Source organism: Vigna radiata, unplaced genomic scaffold (assembly GCF_000741045.1).
Source record: "Vigna radiata var. radiata cultivar VC1973A unplaced genomic scaffold, Vradiata_ver6 scaffold_51, whole genome shotgun sequence".
Lineage (NCBI taxonomy): Eukaryota > Viridiplantae > Streptophyta > Magnoliopsida > Fabales > Fabaceae > Vigna > Vigna radiata.
In genome coordinates this window covers 273,270-289,009 of record NW_014542732.1, presented here as the reverse complement: position 1 = coordinate 289,009, position 15,740 = coordinate 273,270, and the positions used below count along the sequence as shown (strand labels likewise).

Here is a 15,740-nt window from a genome sequence, read left to right as displayed (position 1 = left end):
AAAAGGGATTAGAACCTAAGAGAAGACAGACTAGGAAGAAAAAAGGAAAACTCATCACTGAATCAAGAATCGAGATCCTTAAAAAGCGTATTCATTGGGCATTCACCATTTTACCTGCAAAGGAAGACAGAGGCCAGCCAGGAAGAAGGAGAAAGGGTCACCGGACACACGAAGCTAACAACAGCGAGTAGAGCTCCAAGAGGTAAGCACCGTGCTCGCTTATGTGGTGATGAATGTTTACTGCATTATACTGCCTTTTATGTTTGATTTCACTTTGCTTGAGTATGTACTGTGGTGAGTCTTCCACATTCTCCATTCTGCATTCTCATTACCCTGCATCAGTGAAACCATGACAACCACTTTTGCGGTCATTCCGCTCCTAAACCTTGAACATCACGGGTTCGTTCACCACCAATCAACAATGAAATCAAATCATTAAGCAGAAACTCACACACAACCTTTGATTCCTTTCCTCTGCAAGAAGAAAGAACAACCACCACGCCGGCGATGATGCGAGAGGAACCTCGACGACGGCGTAGGGTGGCGGTTCGATGGCTGGCTCTGGTTGCGACACCTTCACATTCCCCAAACTCACCAAAACCCTAGCTATTTGTGTTCCTCAAGCCATCTCAAAACCTAACTTCAGAAACCACCTCCACTATGAGAAATCTCCGAAGAAGTCATGGAAAATTAACCAGAGGAAATCATCTCCATTGAAGAAGTTTAGTCAAACGCAAGAAAGGCATCAACTATTCCTCCTCTGATGGAAAAAGGGATTGGAATCTTCATCGAACGCTGGATTGATCTCAAGGAACTAAGGATATATGGGTGTGACATTCTGCAGGACACACACAAGTGCAACATTCACCGATTCTTTGAATGGAACACTCCAATTCTGCCGGAACCAATATATCAGTTCTGGACAAACTTAGAACTTAAAGGAAAAGATAAAGTTGTCTCGAAAGTTTTAGGAAAGGAAGTTATAATCAACACCCAAAAGATAGTGAAATCCATCGAGTGCCTCAGGGTGGATACATGCTTCTACGACAATTAGGATGAAGTGTACACAAAAGGGAATAAAGTAGAAAAACTCCTCTACGATGAAAATTTCAAACCTGAATATGTCGGAGTAGAGCTTATCTACAATAGTCTGACCCCACATGCAAAGGTACTGCAACATGTATGCTCCAAGACCTTTCTTCACAAGAATAGCTCTCATGATCACATCACGGAACTGGGAAGTTTGTCATCTATCACTTGCTAACTGGTATTCCCTTCAATATGCCACATTTGATCTACTTGAATATAATGGGATGTATTAGAATATTGCACGAAGAATGCTTATGGACCTATTATCCCTGTCTAATATCAAGGATAATGCAACATCAAGGAATCATATCCCACATGTTATTAAAAGCCACATCAACTCAAATCAGAAACGCTATTCTGGTAAATGGTGTTATAGCAAGTCACAAGTTCAATGTTGGAAACCTCAAGCAAATGTAGTTAAAGGTAAGGAAGCTCAGAAAAATTCCTCCTCTCGAGTCAAAACGTCTTGGCAAAGAAAGGGACAACAAAGCTACACCTCCCCATCAAAATCTGCAACAAAAAGAAGGTCTCTTAATGAGATGCTTCAAGAGAAGTCTGAGTGAAGTTGAAAGAACACTCAAGAACTGAGAAATCTTGAGAGAATATCAAGGAAAAAGACTAACTAAGGAACATGAAGTACAAGTAGCTGTTGTTCAACGATCTCCAAGTCCTTTGGTAGAAAATGTATCCATTTCCCCTCACTTCCTCTCATAGAAGAACTATGGTAGTCAAAGAGTGGAAAGTCTATTAAGACTTTTCAATAAAAAAAAGACAGCAATGATGGCGACAATTAGAAGAGGAACCTCTGAATAAAAATCGGACTCCAATGATGGAATGATTATTGAACACCTGAGAAAACTGGCGAGGAAAGAAGCACAAAGTCGACCTACGACAACACTACCACCAACAAAAAGGCAAAAACTGGTGGTCAAACGACCTATAAACATTGTGTCTAATGTACGTGCATTAGGTCAAGACGGAGCTGAACTGCAAATTGTTCCATTTGAAAGCTTTGCTCAGTCCTCACGTGAGTTGATGCTTGAGAAGTTGTTACGTACCTGAGTATGGGAGTAACTAGAAAGCTTCCTAACACACTCACACGGACAAGGAACAATGGAAAATAGCTTAATAAACCTTTTTTTTATTGATAAGAATATCTGAATCAAATAGAAAAGCAAACAATAATTGGGAGCATAACCTCCGTCAATTATTTCTAATAACTGGGAGCAGGATCTCCATCAGTTACCTGAGAGCATAATCTCTCTTACAAAACTCACAAATCAAAAGCATCCCTTTAACCCTAGGCTTCCCCTTTATTTATACTAATTAGTTCCCTCCCAAAATGTACTGAATATTAGAAAATAATCCTATTTACTATCAGTATCTGATACAAATATATTTAGCTTTATTTACCATATTTAACTTATACTGAATAATATATTGAGATATGCCTCTAATACGAATATATTTATTTACTATATTTAACTTATATTGAATAAAATATTGAGATATGCCTTTGCTACTTTAATTATTTTTCCCGCCCTTCTCTTTCTCTCGTATACCTCTTCCTCTCATATACTTTCCAGCCCCTAACATTACTTATATTGAATATCCTTCCACCTTATACCCTAACAGAAGTCAATTGCTATAGAAACAAATATGGTGACCGTAGAGAAATCTGCAGGCGTAGGTAACCCTAAGCCACTTATCTTTATAATACTTCAAACCCAAAACTCACCTTAAACTTATCGTCCTTCTATCCTCCAAATTATCAGCCTACTCCACATCATCCCTTCGACTATCCACTCCTGAGCATACCTTACAATAAAGACTATGAAGTTGAATGCTCACTTGATAGCCACAAAAGTTTACCCATTTTGAACCTGTCCACAGAGTTACCATTGAAATACCCTATGAAACCATTCCTTATCAGTTGTCATATCACCACATACCCTTAAGTGAGTATTTGAATCTTCCACCAGATTCCATAGTTGCTCTACCTGCACCTATTATAATCAGAGAAATATATCTGGGTCTCAAGCGGTCACCACCATATTGCATACCAACAAGGTCCATGGCATTCATTCGGCATGAGTCACAACCTACTCATCAACCAAAATCGTCTAAGGATGAAAAGATAAGAAAGGAAATTGAGCATTCATTTGTTGAACACAATAACTCAAGTCCTCTAGGAGTTTATGTAGGCAACATCAAACTCTTTCCTTGTCTATCTAAGTTAACTACAGTTCACATGTGGGAAGTAAAAGGCGGCCTTCCTAAAGAATTTTATCGCAACATGGCTTTGATCGTGTTTCAAGCAAATGAATATGGAAACAAACCCCTGAAAAAGGTACTTGTCATGCCAAACACCATTGCACCCAAATTACCTCCTGTTGATGAAAGACCTCTAAAAATAAAAAAGATTAGTATTATTAAGAGTGTTGATAGGGGGAGCTATGTAAAAACTAAACCCATATATCCCATATGTGTTTTTGATTATGACAACAACATAAATGTTTCTAATAGTTTCTTGCACACATATAGCAAAATTGTTGTTTATATTTGTATATGTGCTTGAACTTATGTCATGCATATTCACTGTGCCTATGCATGTGATTATATAAGTCTTGTTAGCAATCATGTGTGGTTGGCCTCTAGGAGTTTATGTAGGAAACATTAAACTCTTTCCTCGTCTATCTAAGTTCACTATAGTTCATCCCTCCTTCCTAAAGAATTTTATCGCAACATGGCTCTGACCGTGCTTCAAGCATTGAACACAATAACTCAAGTCCTCTAGGAGTTTATGTAGGCAACATCAAACTCTTTCCTCATCTATCTAAGTTCACTATAGTTCATCCGTGGGAAGTAAAAGGCGGCCTTCCGAAAGAATTTTATCGCAACATGGCTCTGACCGTGCTTCAAGCAAATGAATATGGAAACAAACCCCTAAAAAAGGTACTTGTCATGCCAGACACCATTGCACCCAGATTACCTCCTATTGATGAAAGACCTCTGAAGATGAAAAAGATTAGTATTATTAAGAGTGTTGATAGGGGGAGCTATGTAAAAGCTAAACCCATATATCCCATATGTGTTTTTGATTACAACAACAACATAAATGTTTTTAATAGTGATATCCTTTCAATCTCAGATTGATTGAAAGAAGATTGGATGTAGGCAGTTGAGGCCGAACCACTATAAACTGTGGTGTTGATCTTTTTATCCTTTCTCTTTTACATTTCCTTACTTTCTTTATTTGCTTGCTTTCTAATAAAGGATCAAAGATTTTGAAAAGAGTTTTAAAAGAACAATTTTTATAAAACAAAACCAATTCACCCCCTCTATTGGTTGAGAAACTTGGTCAATCTTTTTCTAAAAGGAGTACAAGGCCAGCTCTTACAAAACCTTCGTTGAGCAACCCTCGTAGAATCTGGGACAAGGACATCCACTTACACAATAATGAATCAGAAGCTTATCTTTATTGGAAGCAAAGCATACTCAATGCAACTATGAATCTTGGATTGATCATGCCTCCACGAGTCCCTACTCCTTCAAATATGAAAGTGATGAACTGCAACCAAATAGTGCATGTCTTCTCCAACCTAATCTGATAGACGGGGTCCAAGCACACTGCTAAATCATGGACCCATCACCCGTGGAATGGCTAAGAAGATACAACAAGCATTTGAAGATCTCCCTCCAGAAAGCCAAGTGCTCTTTACACACTTTGAATGGAAGCCAGAAGCCCAACTAGATGATCCAACAAGGCCCATACCAGAACATGGAGAAGGGTAGAAGAAGTCCAACTTGTAGGAAAAAGTTGACCGGGTGGCTCTGAGCACACCCTCCTTGCCGCTCAGCTGCAACGTTCCAGATTTACTTTCCAACACATGTATTTGTTGCTCTTCTAGAATTCCGCACATTTTTCTTTCCTTAGCCACGTGGCCTTTGATCCACGTATTTGGGCTGATCATTAGCAATACACCAGCAACGTGAATCCCCCTATAAATTCACGTTAGCACCATATGTAAACTTCACTTTTGGATTATATAGAGAAAACTCTACTGATGCATTTCCAACCTTTCTCTGCACTAAGAGTCACTCTCATTGCTTCCTCCCTTACCCCTCTAGCTTCCTCCCATAGATGGTAGGCTGCCTGAGCTAGAGTTGCACCATAGAATCCTTCCTCCATTCCAAACAGTGACCAAAACCTCTTTACTTCCGCTGCCAGATTCACCATTAACCTCCATTGTTCCATTCTCGCTGCTCTCTGCTTAGCAATGCCTCTGGACGAAGCTATCAAGTGGTAATCCGAGCTTCAAGTTGTCTCCAAGAGCTAAGTCCAGTTGCTTTTCGTTCATCACTGTCATTAAATTTCTTTTTCTGTTTCTGATTTGCATGTGCACTGTTTCACTGAAATTACCATCACTGGATGTTATTTTAGGTTCTGTTGAGTATGTGTTTTGTCCAGCTTTTTGTTGCTTTGTTGATATTCTTATTTTCAATCAGACCATTTCAATGTTTAAGTCATTTTATTTATGAATCTTGTTCTGTTATGTTCAACTCATGTGCATTGCTATGCATTGGTTTTCATTGTCATTTTAAATCTGAGTTAATTAGCTACATCTTCATTTTCTGTGAATCAAGTGAATTATGATTGGAAGTAAATTTTGTACATCATCAAAGAGCTGTGAAATTCGTTTGAATGAGCTTGATGACAGATATGCAATTAGATTATGAGTTTTAGATCACTTCCTTGAAGTTATTTCAAAATTGGATATTGTTCCATTGGTTGCACATCTAATTTTAGCAAACTGTGAGTTGTTTCTTCTGGTCAAAAGCAATTGCATACCATATAAGCCATGAAATGCTTAGGCATAGCTTGGATGCTTTGAGAAAAATTCAACAGAACACAAAAATGCAGTTGGCCGATCTGCACCTTCTTTGCGTGGCTCATTTTGTGTTTTAAATATGGTTTTAGCACCTAGATCTTTGCTAGCCATCCATTACACTGTTCTGCTACTTTGAGCAACTTTTAATTGTTGTATTGGAGTCAAATTCAGTGTCCAAAGTCTGTTTGAATTTTTGCTTTAAAATTTGGATACTAAAGTTGCTTAATTTGAAAATGCATAAGAACTAGATGAGCCAAACTGTATTGTAAGTTGAATCTGGTAAGAAAAGCTTTTCAAACAAGTTTTTATTCATCAATTAAACATGCCTGTGCAAAGTTAAAATAAGTATAAGCTTTTGTTTGCATTTTCACTATTCAACTCATCCAATTCAAACAAAGATACAAGAGGACAAACATGTGATATGAGAAGTTTTAAATGTAAATGATAGAATAGAATATAAAATTTTATTATTTAATAACAAAATTCGTAAAATTGATAAATAAGAGTTAGTTGGAAAACAATAATTAGTAGTATTATAAAATATTTTTATTAATTTAAAGTATCGAAATTTAAATTCCACTAATATATAATTCCTTTACTCTACCTTCGTATTGGTCCAGAGCTTCCTGCTCTCCCTCTCTCTTCTTCAGAACTGTATTTCGCGCTCGCCGGTTTGTCACTTTGGCTCTCTAATCTCCGTTCATTTCCTCTCTACCAGATCTAGGGTTATTTGAGTTTGTGCTTCGTTTCTATTCTATTGATTTTGTGTTTCCATGTTGATTTCATTCATTTTGTTTAACCTTCTATTTTGTTTTTAAAGTCTTGTTCTTTTTGTGCAAAGTAACTTTTACATCTATCTATGGGAGATTCACTTCGATCAGGACTTAGTATGTGTATGAAAAATCCCTTTTCACTATCAATTGCTAACATTGGCCTACTTTGGGTTCGATTCCATATGCCAATGACTTACTAGATGGGATCAGCTTGTAGAATACTGTTGTGGCATTTGCAGCCAAATGCCAAATTAGTTAAGAGTTATTTGGCTATTTGATAATATTGAAAACAAATTAAATTTTTTTCTTTTTGTTAAAACAAGAGTTATTAAATGAAGTGTTTAAAGAAATCTTTTCATTTAGGACTTTTGTACCATTGTTAAAAAGGAGATGTCCACCCATTTCATTTGCATTTACCATTCTTGGATATGTTACATAGCTGTGATAGGTCAGTAATATCTTTTCACTCCTGGGTCTGGCTTGTTTTTGGTGGGTTCTGCTTGGATACTCTATCCTACATCATAGGAATTTGTTTTCTTTAATCTAGCATTCGGTGTGTGGAGGACCTAATGGAACTGAACCATTGTTTCCTTCCATTTTATCTAAGGATTAACTTTTTGGGGTTACAGAAATGTTTTAGTCCAGCTTAAATTCACAAAAAAAAAGGAGCTCATGTTATGTTTCATATTCTAACATGTTTACAAATGCAACCTAATTGTAAAACAATTAAAGTTTGTTTGGTACAGAGGAGGGATAGGGAGAGAACTAATTTGGTTAGTTTGGTTGATGGAGAATAAGGGGAGGATTAATTTTAAAATATGGTGGGACCTACTCCACTATTTCATACCTATTTTGACTTATATCTCTACCTTTATTTTCTATCAAACTAATCAAATTACAAAACTTTCAAAGTACTCTCTCTATTTCTCTCGTGTTTCTATTCTAACAAGCAACTAAATATTCAATTTTATTTCTTACCTGTTTCTCTTTTTCTCCTTGTGCTTCTTCTCTATTTCCATCCTTTCTATTTCTTTCTTCAAAACCAAACACACCATTTAGTCCAATGCGATGTGAGATTAAGGTAAATTGAATTGAAGACAGTGAACATCAAATGTTTCAGCATCAAGTAAAACAGAACAAATCAAAGCAGAGCTTCTTCCAGATGTTCTTTCTTAGTTCTTCTTGGCTTTGTATCTGTATAGAAACTTCCATTTAAGAGGTGATGAATCAGACACTGCCATGTAGGAGGATATATTAAGATTGTAGACATACTGTCAATACTAAATGTGAAATATCTGATAGGGTGTGTTGTACTTCTGTATAGATACAGAGCCAAGAAGAGGGACAGAGTATAACAGGCTAGCTGCTATTTTGAATTTTCTTTTTTTATATGGTTTGTATGATGCATGCTATTACATACAAATTCTAAAAAGTGCTAAACATTACTCAAAATTATTGGTGTTCATATTTAACAATAAAAGTCATAGGTGTCTTAAACAAAACATGTAACTGTAAGTAAATACAGGCAACAGTCAAATGCAAGTTTACTATAATCATGAATCAAGTGTATTAAATCCAGGTCTTGTTGATCAGTTTCATTATTATTACCGTTGTAAATTTCATTTTTGGAAATTGAAATCCCAAACATACTCTCTCAGAAAGCCATAAGATCTTTGTTCTGAGGGATTTTCTGGAATCAGAGCATAGCACCACTATTCAGCCCAATAATTGTCCCGCTATGGCTGCTACACTAAACTGTTCCACTACAGCAGTTCCTGACCTGTAATGAACACATTCCCCTCTATATTACTTTAGTGACTTCATCAAGACCTTACCCAATAGAACTAAGTTTTCCGAGAATGGGGCTAGGTGTTTTTATTCTGTCTTTAAAATTCCCTCCTACTACCTATTAGCCCTTGCATATAAAGCTGCTCATAAAATATGAGCACCAATATCGTGTAATTTTCTGTTATAATTGCCATCATATTTTCATGAAAATAATATGTATATTTTAAATAGTATCTTACTTATTTATAATAGGCTCCACCAATAACTAGTGCTACTTTTAATCGTTAAATATTGATATTTGTGTATCAATTTTTATTTTCAAATCGTTTGTTTTGATGTGTATGAGCTTTTAGGAACTAATGATTTGTCTTATGTTCGTGCGTATGTTTCAAGCTGTCCTAGACATTATTAGCCAATATGAAACTCAATTTTCCTTGTTGACTGAAACTGCAATAGTCAGACGCGGTTAAGCCTTGTGTTAAAATATTGGCTTCCTGATTATAGGTCACTCTTCTTGGGTGCAATTTTTACTGAATGTCTTTTACACCGGTCCCTATTGTGCAGTGTTAATAGTGTTGTATAGGTAGAAACCCATGACGATGAAACTGTGTCCAAATCTTTCAGGATAAGGATTTTTGAAATTATAAAGGATACCATGCATTTTTTATTTTCTGAAAAATTATAATGCTTGATCAATTTCTGTTAAACAAACCCGTTTTAGCTATTTGGCATTTTTCCATGCTGGATAAACTGGTGGAATATGCCCCAAAGAAAAATTGAGCATTGTCTATTTATGTCACGTTCTTTGCTTAGAATTTGAACTGTATCATGAAACTTGAGAGAGTCTGTATAGGCTGTAAACGTGAATTTAACAGAGAAGGGTAAAGGAATGAGGGATCTTTTGTAGATCTCCCTTCTGTTTAACTTGTGTGGTTCTTATTAATTGATGTATGGCAATTGGGTTGGAAGTGCACTTTTGGATTAAAATTCCATGGTGTTTGATGTACCTGAATTAATCGGAACTATCTAACCTGTACTATCAAACCTAGTAAGCAGGTAGCATATTTTGCTACTTAGTGGAGTGGAATGTTTTGTAATCCTATTTCCCACCAATGGTGAAAAGTATATTCGTTAAGTGGCAAATTAAAGAACTGTTGAGCATAACAGATAATCAGTCACATGGGTGGAGGATAACTTCAAAATAAATAATTATAAGTTAAAGTGTGATCAATCAAAATAAATTAAATAATTTTTTCTAAGTAGACAGTAGTGATTTTCTGTTCTCTTTATAATTATACGTTAAATGTACTTCTCATAACAAAAAAAAGGTTGTTAAAATGTAAAGAAATAATGTGCTTTAGTTTTGTCTTTGTGGTTTTGGACCAATAATCGTTATAGTTTCTGTCTTCATGAAAATCACATTATTCTCTTTTCATTTCTAAGTACTTATTTTGTTGGTCCACTGAGAAAGACGTGGAGTGAACTTAAACTCAGATGATCGATAGGGATCGAAATGACAAGAAAAGAATCGTAATTCTCTTTACTCAACGAATTAAAAAATATATATTCATGAACAAAAGTTATATTTATAAACAGATGTATGATAAAAAAAATAATATATAAATATGATAAAAATAATTTACACAAAATAATAATAATAAAAAGTTTAAGTATTAAAATTTAATACATAAAAAAGAAGCAATAAGAGGAGATGATATCTTTTTCTTTCAAAACTGGAGTCAGAAGAAGAAAAATGACACTTTCACCAGTACATAAATTTTTTACTTTGGCATTTTTTTTTCTTTATTCTTTCTTTTTAAAAAAAATATAAAAATTTATTTATTAATAATTATTTTACTCTTTTTATTATGTGTCAAATAAATATAAAATTAAATAGAATGAATGAATGTAAAAAGTGTCATTTTACCCTTACTTCCTTACGAATTAAGCCACCCATAAGTGGTAAAAGAAACTCTAGCAGGAACAGAGATGGAGAGCAAAATAAAAAGTAGAGAAACAGAGGCTAAGTATAGCTGACTGCAAGTGCCGACGACTACGAGAGTGGTTAGCGTCGACGACGGCGAGAGCGGTAATCGCCGGCGAATCCGAAGCGAGGGCGGCATTCCTTTATGCGAACGTAACCCTAGTAGAAAAAGGTAAGAGCGTTGGGTTTCTCATGGGTTGCGTCTATCATAGGACGAGAAGGATTGACACGGCCCACGATCCGTCCGTTTACGATCCGTCCTCCGCGTTTACTCTTGGTGGTCCAAACTCGCAGGATCGTGCGAGTTTACGATCTTACTCGCGATTTTAACAACACTCAATGAACACGACAGTGCCTGCTTCTTCAATTGATTAATTTGTTGTGCTTTTGCACGCAAGCAAATATTTTCAAATCACTAGGATTTTCTTTTGTTTTTTTTTTCTGTGATTTTGAAATCTTTATTGATATATTGGACATAAGTATAATAATAATATATTTATATCCTCTTTTGCCTTTTGTGTCCAGGGTATTCATAATGGCAACCACTGCCTGTTTCATCATTGTTAGCAGAAATGACATTCCTATATATGAAGCTGAAGTTGGAGTAGCTGCTAAAGTGTGGTTTTCTTCTTTATTTATTTCATTTTAGCTTTTGTGATTTTCAAGCTTTTTGTTCATTTATGAAGTTTATTTATATTGTTTAACATGCTGCTTGCTAGATATTGGTAATTAGACTATTTAGGTGGATTGTACCATGACCACCATTAAGTTGTGTGATTTTTTTTCGCTATTATGTGAAAAATGTTATGGTTAATTTGTTTTTTGTTTTGGTTTTTTCACCTGATTAATTTAATTGCTTATCTGAATCTTGTGCTTCAGCTTGTCTTATGTGGCTTTTAAAGTAGTTTGTTCTTTTACTTCACCAAATTTACATCATTTTACAATTCCATGCTCCGGTGACAGAGAGAGGATGCTGCTCAGCTGCATCAATTTATCCTCCATGCTGCTTTGGATATTGTTCAGGACCTCGCATGGACTACTAGTGCTATGTGAGTTAAATTTTTATTTGATACATAATTGTAGTTGAAATTTGAAACTTTTGACATCATGATCCTCTTTTGAGCTTCCTGTTTTATATGTTCTTTTTCTTAACATATTGTTCCTTGGTATGCAGGTACTTGAAATCGGTAGACAGGTTTAATGAGCTTATGGTGTCCGTGTATGTTACAGCTGGTCATATCCTTTATATGTGGGGTTAATTTATAGTTGAGACAAAAAAAGGTGTATTGCCCTTCTTGTGTTGTGATAGGTATTACAAGTTAGAGGTTTGGCAATCTTACCATATCCTTTGACAAGACATCTATAATAACATGTGAGACCGAAAAATCCCCTTAAAGCCTTAGAGGTTTGGCAATCTTGCCTCCATTCTTGTTTTGACCATGCCGCACAGCCACCACAGTACCAGGAAAGTGGTTCTGAATACCAATGATAGGTATTACAGACCTATACGAATGAACTTGGTTAAACTGTAAAATGTAATATAGCATTCACATTGAATTTCCTCTGAAGAGAGGACCTAAACAACAAATAACTTTCTGGTTATTAGAGAGAACCAGAATCTCCCTCCCTAACCTTCACAAGTTACAAAGTAAAGATAGAAATTGCTAAGCCTCTGGTTATTAGAGAGAACTAGACTCTCCCTCCCTAACCTTCACAAGTTACAAAATAAAGATAGAAATTGCTAAGCCTGTCCATTCTAACTTTATAGAAGTCAGAAATTGCTAAAACTGTCCATTTTAACTTTATAGAACTCAGATGCAACTAACTACAGACAAATAACTATCTACCTTACAATAGATTAAATCATACAGTTTTCCTTCTGCTGTAAACCTTCCCTTTTCACCTTTCATGTTGTTCACTTTTTTTTTTTTTGTTTAACCTTGTTTTATCCCAAAAAATGAAGACTGAGTACCCACCTTTAAGGACCATTGAATATAGTTTGCTTCTTTAATTGTATAATTATGCCATTGATCCTGCTCACTTTCTTGTGAATGCGAATTCACATAATTATTTTAATGTCTCCTTTTTGTCACAACCATATGTATTTTTAAATTTGTTACAAACCTGAATTATTAACATAAACATTTATAAGTTAAGACTTGATAAAAAAAAAATTCTTAAAAAATTAAATAAAGGGTTCTTTTTTCGGAGCACAAGGAATAGTTCATTTTAAAAGAAAACAAAATAACTTGCTCAATTCTAAACTAAATCAATGTGACAAATGGGTTAAAGAATCATTATTATGAAGGGGAACAAAATGAACAAGCCAAGAATGGAGAATTCTTACAGCTTACGAACATTTTTTCTGCATTTGTGTGAGATTTTCCTTGACTTATCATACATACCAGATTGATGTTGCTACATGACTCTCGTAATGATGATGGCATTAAAAGTTTCTTCCAAGAGGTGCACGAGCTTTACATAAAGGTAATATGTTTTTTTTTTTCTTGCTCACCCCAATAACATGTTTAATTTTATCATTTCATTACTTTTTCAGTTTCGTATGTGGCCTTTTCTTAGTCTACAATATCCTTCTCTTTAAACGGGATTATGAGAAAGTTCATGTTTATCAGTTCCTTGAAGCATGCTTTGCTGACTACACAAAGTATCTGTAGCTCTTGGAATAAAAAAACATCTGGTCTCAGTCTTATCAAAATGTTTAATTAGCCACATTCTACGTTTTCCCCCTAATTACCAATTCAATGTTTCACTATAATAGGTATGCTAAACTACCTATTAGATACTTCGTACATTATTACAACTAGAATGACAATTGACAAACTGGTATTTTAAAGTTTTTGTGGTGATAGGTAGGATTCCGACCTACCTTAAGATAAGTTTTGTCAAAGGGGGCTGCATAGTGAGAGGTAGGATCCTGGCCTACCTTTAGATAAGCTCTGTCAATCGGACCTAGGAAAGTATGTAGTGAATATATGACGTATTCAGGATAAGATTAATCACGTAATATTTATTAGGAATATAATAATACAAATATTAACGAGTAAATGAGAATATATTTGTCCATATAAATATGGAAAGATTTTATCATAGTTAAACAAAAACTACGTAATCTAGAACAAATCTACCAAATACTATAGCAAATCCTAATACTAGTAGGTAGGATCAAATAATCATCAAATAAGGAAATAAACATATATGCAAGGAACAAAATTAGGGATATGATCTTAATTTTAGCATAAAAATTATAAGCCTAGAAGCTTACTCAATTATAAAAGGAGTTGAAGAAAACATAGAAAAGTCAACAAACATTATGTGCTTTAGCAAAGGAGGTCATCTCTCTTGCCTAGAATATTTTAGTGCCCACAGTGGGGCCCAAACCCACGACAATAAGGTTAGGAGCAATTTTTAGAAGTGTTACAAAATTCCATCCTTACTTGTTTTGGCAAACAATATTCTTCCTGTATCAATATGCAGAATGCAAAATAAGTTCCCAATGGTTTCTTTTCGGTTGTTGGAGTTTCAGAGTTTTAACTACTACTTTTTGTTCTGCTCGAGAGGATAAGATTGGGAACACTCTTATCAGTATAAGAAGTTGAAATTGTTAATTGTTCTCTTAATTTGATTGTGGAAATAAGTGCAAATTCTTATATTAATTTTGTTTGTAAACCTCATTTTATGGATTGTTGAAATGATAAAAGATGAAGTAACTTTATTGTTTGTTTGGGAAATTGCAGACTCTCCTCAATCCCCTGTACTTGCCTGGCTCCCGGATCACGTCGTCGCATTTTGATACCAAAGTCCGAGCTCTTGCACGAAAGTATTTGTAGAAATTACTAATGTTTTTGTGGTTGCTAGTTCATATAGCTGCGATTTGATTCTTGTCTTGTTCGTTGTTGATTAGATTTGAAAATCGGTCTCTCTTTAACCTTTTATCCATATATGGCAGCAAAGGGTAGGTTTACTGCTGTCTGTAGTGTACCTCAGTCATTAGCAGGTGTTGACTGTGTTTGCTAATGAAAGCTATTGATGACAAACTATTCGATATTTCGATTGCCAGTGACTTTCATTTGTAATAATATTGATCTTGCATTTAATGCTCAATTATTGCATTTTATACAGTAAAAACGATTTCTTTTATTATTTAATGCTTCATTATTAATAAAGGAGATTTCTAAATCAGTCCTAACGAATTACATGTCCGAAACGATATTCAAATATCTATTACCCATTTTCCTAAGCTTTTTGTTTACCATATAGTGTTGAGATTAATTCAGCTTTGAAAGTGGTGGAGAGCCCACAAGCACCTGAAAATCTGTTATCAATTGCCTAATTGATCCCGAAAGATAAACGAAGCCAGCTTTACCCTGGGTTTCCGTATGAAATAAGCATGGTCTGTGATGAGTGATTCCGCGCCACCTTGGTCTGTTTACGGAGAGTCAGATTGCATTTCTTGCTTCCAAATGACCCATCAAGCCACTGCAAAGATAGTGCCATCTGAACTTTTTATATTTGTTGACAACTCCAGTTCTGTTGAGTATAAATCCTGATTTCTATCCATACTTTATTTGAATTAGCACAATCACGTTTAAGATACAACATAGTTTCGTCTTCATCATTACTATACCTGTCACCCAAAGGGTTAAAAGAACCTGCTACTGTGGAACGTAAGCTGCAGAAAGTGTAATACAATTGAGCATTGATCTCAAGGCAAAATAACCTTATTTCATTTTCATCGATAATATGGCTCTCAAATAAGATGTCGGGTGCCTTCGTGCTAGATCTTTCATAGATATGAATCCAAAAAAAGGTCATGCAAAGAATCAGTCTAAAACCAGGAAGACTGGACAAAATCATCAACAATCTGCTGGAATCAGTTTCTTGACTAAAAAAAATATTAATTGGTATGGATTTAACCAAAAATTGTGACAATAAAATATTATATTGATTATATTTATTTTGTTTGTGTACCTGCTTAATAGATGATTACTGAGTTGTCACGTTTATTATAATTTCATGTTAATTTTAAAAATTGTATTTCAGCAGTTATGAATCAAGTATTTGAAATTTATATATAAAATTTAATTTTAATATTATGACTTTAAATATTATATTATTTTCATTTAATTTTACTTAACATTTTATGCTTCAAAGTTAAAATAACATTATTTAATTATTATCAATTTAATTACAATC

At 34.8% G+C, this 15,740-nt stretch overlaps 1 protein-coding gene across 2 annotated transcripts; it reads left to right on the top strand.

Moving 5' to 3' along the window:
* LOC106780715 (trafficking protein particle complex subunit 2) lies at positions 1–14,648 on the top strand. 2 transcript variants are annotated; one of them, XM_014669029.2, is made up of 6 exons: positions 1–202; positions 11,052–11,142; positions 11,490–11,575; positions 11,701–11,762; positions 12,928–13,013; positions 14,282–14,648. In XM_014669029.2, exons 2-6 carry the CDS (start codon positions 11,062–11,064, stop codon positions 14,372–14,374), a joined length of 408 nt encoding a protein of 135 aa, XP_014524515.1. In that variant the 5' UTR covers positions 1–202; positions 11,052–11,061; the 3' UTR covers positions 14,375–14,648. The 2 variants fall into 2 exon arrangements, with proteins under 2 accessions (XP_014524515.1, XP_014524514.1); XM_014669028.2 differs by lacking the exon at positions 1–202 and adding an exon at positions 10,484–10,698.
* The last annotated feature ends 1,092 nt before the right edge of the window (positions 14,649–15,740 follow it).

Coding starts and splice junctions, on each gene's coding strand:
- LOC106780715 (XM_014669029.2), top strand. CDS start 11,062: ATGGCAACCACTGCCTGTTTCATCATTGTTAGCAGAAATGACATTCCT. Junction 11,143..11,489: donor AAGTTGGAGTAGCTGCTAAA/GTGTGGTTTTCT, acceptor CTCCGGTGACAG/AGAGAGGATGCTGCTCAGCT. Junction 11,576..11,700: donor GCATGGACTACTAGTGCTAT/GTGAGTTAAATT, acceptor CTTGGTATGCAG/GTACTTGAAATCGGTAGACA.